The 7,063-nt window shown below is 40.4% G+C and overlaps 1 protein-coding gene across 1 annotated transcript; it reads left to right on the top strand.

Annotated features, from left to right (window-relative positions):
• The first annotated feature begins 681 nt into the window (after nucleotides 1-681).
• LOC124639052 (calexcitin-2-like) lies at nucleotides 682-1,398 on the top strand. Its single transcript, XM_047176271.1, has one exon. The coding sequence runs from the start codon at nucleotides 736-738 to the stop codon at nucleotides 1,276-1,278; it is 543 nt and encodes a 180-aa protein (XP_047032227.1). The 5' UTR covers nucleotides 682-735; the 3' UTR covers nucleotides 1,279-1,398.
• The last annotated feature ends 5,665 nt before the right edge of the window (nucleotides 1,399-7,063 follow it).

Here is a 7,063-nt window from a genome sequence, read left to right on the forward strand (position 1 = left end):
GGTTGTGTACGGAACCTGGAACCCAACAGTTGTTGTTATGTTATGTCATTTTCGAATATCGTATGTGGATGATGATAATTTAAAAATGTAGTTTTTTACATTATAAGACTACTGAAAACATGCCACAAATTGTAAAATAAAGTCTACACAGATTGCCACACATGCAATTGTACATTAATGTGCCAACGATATAACAATGGTGCCACTGGGAAGCTCATTGCAATAACTGTTGTGCTTAAACATTGGCGGCGTACACGCGGCGTGGCGGTGGCGTGATCGTGGCGTGGCTATTACCGTCACTAACCGTTTTATAATTCCCCTATGACTGCTGCAACCATTACCACACTTATTGGAGCAAACATGTTTAAATTTGTATAATTATGCAATCAATTGGTGTTTGAATGGCTTGTTTATTGTAGGTACTTCATAGAAAATTGTGAAATAAATATTTTTATTCATATTTACACTGTTAATTGTTGTTGTTAATAAATCGCAATAAAACAGTAATGCATCCATATATTTTCAACCTCTGTGGTAAACTGTAAAGTAAACAGACACACAGAAATAACGTCATGCTCATAGTGAAACTTTAACTTAAACTTAATAATCACTATTATCTCATGATTCATACACAAACAGACACGTATCACCGCGCCACTATGTACATGACAGCGACTATATATAAGCAACACATACGACACACAGCATTATTTACCTGCACAACCAACCAGCAACATGGTGTCCGACTTCAGAAAGAAGAAGCTTCTCCACGTGTTCAGCCGGTTCTTCGACACCGACGGCAGTGGCAGCATTGAGAAGGATGACTTCAAGACCGCCATCGACAGGATCAACAAGAGCCGCGGCTGGAACGCTGGCGACGCCAAGTACAAGCATGTCGAAGAGACCATGCTGAAGATCTGGGAAGGCATCGAGAAGGCCGCCGACTCCAACAACGACGGAAAGGTCAGCCAGGAGGAGTGGTTCGCCATGTGGGACGCCTTCGCCACCAAGCCCTTCGACTGGCAGAACCTGTACTGCAAGTTCGCCTTCGAGCTTGAGGACGCCAGCAACGACGGAGCTATCGATGCCGAGGAGTTCTCCTCCGTCCAGGCTTCCTTCGGCCTGAACAAGGATGATGCCGTCGCTGCCTTCCAGAAGATGGCGAAGGGCAAGCCCCAGGTGACGTGGGCGGAGTTCCAGGAGCTATGGAAGGAGTACTTCTTGTCTGATGACGTGAACGCTCCTGGCAACTACATCTTCGGCAAGTCTAGCTTCTAAGATTAACGTTTAAATTAATTAATACTTTTGGACTGCTCTTTTTTGTAATGACGGTTTTCGTGAGTGATCTAATGCATTTATAATGTAAGTAGCGAATAAACTAAATTATTTTTATATGTATTTGTTGTGTTTTTTTGTGTCTTTTTCCTTAATTTCAGTACAGGTTGTTCTTGCTTATTGTTTTGCCTACTATGTAATTAATTAATTGTAATGTTATCCAATCTACAAACCATTCTTACCCCTTGGTAAGAATCCCAAGCCCTTGCTTGTCCGGGTAACTGAGTTGAGGAGGTCAGATAGATAGTTGCTTCTTGTAAAGCACTGGTCCTCAGCTACATGTAGCCCTAACTTAGTAGGTAAAATTCTAGGAAGATAATGAATGTCATCGAATGATATTAATCTTCTTTGCATAATTATTATACGCCTTATAGACAGTCGGACAAGCCAGTAGGGATCACATTTTATTAGTACCTTTTTGTGGTTTAGTGACCAAAAAACGTGTTAATGAATGAGGTCTAAGTTTCCATTCCTAATTTGTCAGTTCTTAAGTTTAGCGTAAACAGCTCACAAAAACATTGCAGGCATGACGTAATGCAGCCCAATCGTAATCATTAGTTTCCTCCAACTGATGGTAATCTATTCTCAATGTACGTCAGCATTCGTATTTAATCAGCAATTATCTTCATCGATCATTAATCAGTATGATCAATTGGTCATGATTTTATTTTATGTAGAATCTACATTGTAATTGATAAATACTTTTTAGGGTTCAGTACCCAGTAAATGACCTCCGCCGTCCTTCTGTTAGTCTGTCAGTTGTTCCGTCAGTCTGTATGTGATCGTAAGACAATTGACTTCACCGATGATATATCTTTCTGTTGCCACTATAACAGCAATTTTTCATAAAGCATTTTTTATTCCTTTTGTATCTAAATGCGGTATACTGGACGGAACCCTCCGTGTATGGATCCCGCTCGCATTTGGTCACATTTTTTTTTCTGCTCCATTCAGTTCAGTTGAGGCACTATTTTTTTCTAATTTTAGACATACATACATGTCTGTCACTAACTAAAATATGTCTACAGAACTGTAATTGTTTGTTCTAATTGTAATAAATTATGATAACAACTTCGTGTGTTACGAGGCTTAATGCAATCGGTACATGTTGTGTTTCACGATTTTATTGATGTAATCTGTGTTACTGGGTAAGCAAACAAGCAGGTGTTATACGTAAAAACCGCAATTAATTACAACTATAGTTCGGCCATTCAGAGAATGCGTTCCTGACACGTCGCGATTGAACTGACGACGTAACTTTGCAATGGCGTTGCAGTTACGATAAAAATATTTTTGCTGGTTGTTTACCGTTTTAACAATTGAGGAGCATTAAAACAACATTATTATATCAATAATCAATGAATGTTATTACGTCGTCAGTTCAATCGCGACGTGTCAGGAACGCATTCTCTGAATGGCCGAACTATAGTAACCTAGTATATGAATATTGTTGCTACTGATAATTTTAACTTGTTACCGAAAATTTTCGTAAAATCATCGTCTCCGAAGACTGTTAAAATAGAAGGAAGACGACCGAGAAACCTCTCAATTCACATGAAAAAGTATGAAATAAAAATATTACTAATTAAAATTACGCTCAAGAGCTTTCCCCGGGGATCGAGCGGTCAAGTAAGATCCTCGTTGAGATAAAAACGCGGGGTGATCATAAATAAAAAATAATTTCACAAAACAGTTGGAATATGGCGGACATTTTTGTTGGAATACGACGAGTGCTAATTACCGGGTGAATTATCGTGTTGAGCGGACGGCACGGGGCTGTTGCGCTGTGGAACAAGGCATAAGCGGTAGCGGGGACGAAGATGAAACGAGAACAGTAAAGCAGCAAAGCTATTCTGAGTTCTTCATCATAGCAAGTAGTTGTCGGAAGAATTCTTCTTATAAAGCAAGTCATTGTTTTAGTAGTGTAAATAATGGTATGACTTGCATCGTAGCCATTGCAGTTATCAACTTTAACATATGTAAAATGCATCTGCATTATGTTATCTTGAAGAAATTCAGTGTTTAAGATAACAAATTACGTCAAAAGGATTAACATAATTAATCACCGTAATCATGCTAATCCGAACATGACTTACTTTCACTCGGATAAAGAAAATACAATTTATATTACGAACTGTATTACACTGTCCATACGAGAACGTATCGTTAACACACCAATTTACGAATACAGATCACATACAAGGGATGACACACCATCATTTAGACTTAGTTTTAAATGTTCACGTATAAAATTCAGGTTCAGATATTTATGTTCCTGAACCTAAGGCATCTTAAACTTTTCAGTTCCTATTCCTGCAAGAGTTTACGCCTTGTGCCAAACCTCCCCGGTCCCACTCGAGGGTAACCTGGAGTGGCTTCGCGATATTTATTGCGGTGTTATTACGTGTAATCGCCGCTGAATCTACCTCCTTTATAATGTGATCTCTCCCTTATTAACCCGCCAAATGAAATGTTGCGATGTTGACCTATTTACTCGGCAACCATTTTTAATTTTAATAATTTTTCGTGGCTCCTCTTGAGGAGGTATTAAGATCATTTTCGTTAAGCGTTCTCCTGAAATAGACGTAAATTAAGAAACCGCTTTTTTAGAGAGGTTTGGAATACTTCTTGAGAATAACGACTAACTAAATTATGTACGGAAATCATGTAAGGATATCAACGAACTTGTAATTGGTTTCAGGAGTCAAGAGTGATACAATACCCAGCAGTGCCACAAATAATCTAATATTTTATTTAACACGATACATAGTTTAGTTTGAAACTATCACAAATCCTTATTTATTATGAACTAAAAGTTTCACGTTGCAGCGAGTTTTACCTCGTGTGGAAATAAAAGCTACGCAGACACTAGAAAAATAATCATGGCTCGCCATAAATATAGAACGGGAACGAATCTGCACGTACGTTCCAACCATAGACGCGACCAATCCATCACGGATTGATGCCCATCACGTCATGTGCTTTTGACAGTCGACACGAGTTTTTAGGGTTCTGTAGGGATGTACCAGTAATTGTAATCCTATGGAATTGCAGGTGAATAAATGATGTATTATTCTGTTTGATTAGCCAAGACTACCTTTTGCGCATTTTAATATAATTCTGTGTTTTATTTTGAAAATGCACGAGTATAAATTGATTAATGGTTGAAGAAAATTAAACTGCACTCATTTAAAACTTATCAGCTTCGAAGTTCTATTAAAACAATTTATATACCAGAAGTTATGAAACTGCAACAAAATAAAAGAAAACTGCAAAGAGTCGAGTATTTCAGCGGGAAGTTGTCGAAGTCGCTCGGACGTGCGGAACCGTCCGTGATGCGCCACACGTCATCGCTAACTGCAGGGGAGAATGGGAAATAGTGGATGCGGTATTTTGTTTACAAACATGCTTCTTTGTTCCTATGAAACAGGGTTTTTAGTTATCCCCGAGTCTTCACCCGACTATGTTGGGGTCGGCTTCCAGTCTAACCGGATTTAGCTGAGTACCAGTGTTTTATAAGGAGCGATTGCCTCCTCTACCTTGTTACACGATTCTCGCCACAGAGTGTCTTTGGTTAGCACGTGTGCCTAGAATTTTCAGCTGTTTTAAGTGTTTTGGTGAACTTTTGTGACTTAGTTTTGTGTTTGTGTGTTGTCTTTTTGTTTGTTACCAGTGGTGTGTTGTTATTTCGGTAACTAACCAGTTTTTTACAAGCATAATGGATCAAAATAAACCCCCCGATCCCGATCCTCCCGACATCTCTGCATATGCTCCACTTTCCCCCAACTATCCGCTTTCCCAACTCGCTGATGTTGCTTGCAGCATCGCGGACTCCCAGACCCTATCAACCTCGAATACCAGGAAACGCTCCGGAGATGATGCCAACATTGGCGTGTCAACCCCGCCATCAAAACAACAAAGAAACCTAGTTGGCCGCAGCAGGTACTCTGCTACTGATAAGGCACCTTTTATCGTTCATGTCTCTCGATTGGAGCCCCAGCCTAACGCCGGTACCTCTCTACACCCTGTTACTTTCGGAATATTCCTACAAAAACATAACATTACCAATGTTGTCCGTGATGGTGTTAAAAAAGTTGGTAGGAACCGTGTGTCTGTAGAGTTTAAATCCCCTCAGGATGCAAACTCATTTATTATCAACAGCATTTTACATAAGAACTGCTATGTTGCCTCTATCCCCACTTTTAATATAACTAGGATGGGTGTTGTGACTGGTGTTCCCACAGATTTAAATGAAGAGGAAGCCCAAAAATACTTGCAGGTCCCTTCAGGTTGTGGTGAAATCCTGAAAGTTCGTCGCATAAGCAGGAAAGTAGTTATTGATGGAGTGACTGTATTCAAGGCAACAGAGACATGTGTACTTACCTTTGATGGCCAAGTATTACCTCAAAGAGTATTTTGTTGTTACACCTCCCTTCCGGTTCAGCAATATGTTTATCCCACCATCCAGTGCCGTAAGTGCTGCAGGTTTGGTCATGTGGAACTAGTGTGTCGGTCCAAGCCTCGCTGCAGTAAGTGCGGCCATGATCACCCTGGTGATGGTTGCAGCACTTCTGAGGCGGAGGCATTCTGTGTGCTCTGCTCGGGGAATCATTTTGCAAATAGCAAATCATGCCCCGAGTTGGGTAGACAGAAGGCCATTAAGACGGTTATGGCTGAGAAGTCCCTTTCATATGCTGAAGCTAGCAAATCTGTCCCACTTACTTCTCGCAATTATGCTAATGCTGCAAAAGCTATTCCCGTCCCCACTCAGTCATACCGCAAAACTGTTTTCCTTAAGCCAAAGACCCATGCCCCTCTATCTCCCTCTTATGATAAAGCTGCCCATCAGCAGATTATTAACTCCCCTGCACCTTCACAGCCTGATGGCTGCGCTCTGAATAACCCATTCATTGATAGTAATGTTTCCTCAATAATAGATATACTTATTAAACTTCTTTCTACAATTCTATCCACCAATAATACCCAATTACCGTCCAACGTTGCCTACCAACTAACTAACCTTTTATCAAATATTAGAAATGGCGCCTCGCCAAGTATTCCTTCAATGGAATGTGAGGAGCGTGTGGCATAAAAAGCACGACCTCATATTCCTCCTCAATAAATTCAAGCCTCTGGCTTGCTCTGTAGCTGAGACTTGGCTCACCCCGAGTCTCAGTTTTAATATACCACTATTTAATATTCTCAGATGTGACAGATCTGATGGCTATGGAGGGTCGGCTCTCCTTGTTAATAATCGTGTCCCCCTCTCCACCTTGACTCTTCCGGTTCTGGATGGTGATATGAATATAGTTGCGTGTAGAATTGAGGGTATCACTGTTTTATCCGTGTATATTTCCCATCCTCAGCGTAGGTTTTTAACCACCATTAGGGACATTTTGAATAACATAGTGGGACCTGTGCTCGTCATGGGTGACTTCAACTGTCACCACTTTAGATGGGGTTCCAATCGTTGTGATTCGTTTGGGGAAGGTTTAGTAGAAATCTTGGATGATTTTGACCTTTGCATCTTAAATGATGGTAGCCCTACTCGTAGATCCCTTCCAGGACAGCAAAAGAGTTGTGTAGACCTCACATTCTGTTCAGTAGAGTTGGCGGCATCAATTCATTGGGAATGTACTACTCTGACGCATGGTAGCGACCATTACCCCATTGTTGTAACTTTAATTAATAAAACCTTTTTAGAGAAAACGTCTCCTCCACTATTGAA

The sequence above is a fragment of the Helicoverpa zea genome, chromosome 18 (genome assembly GCF_022581195.2).
Source record: "Helicoverpa zea isolate HzStark_Cry1AcR chromosome 18, ilHelZeax1.1, whole genome shotgun sequence".
NCBI classification, from domain to species: Eukaryota; Metazoa; Arthropoda; class Insecta; order Lepidoptera; family Noctuidae; genus Helicoverpa; species Helicoverpa zea.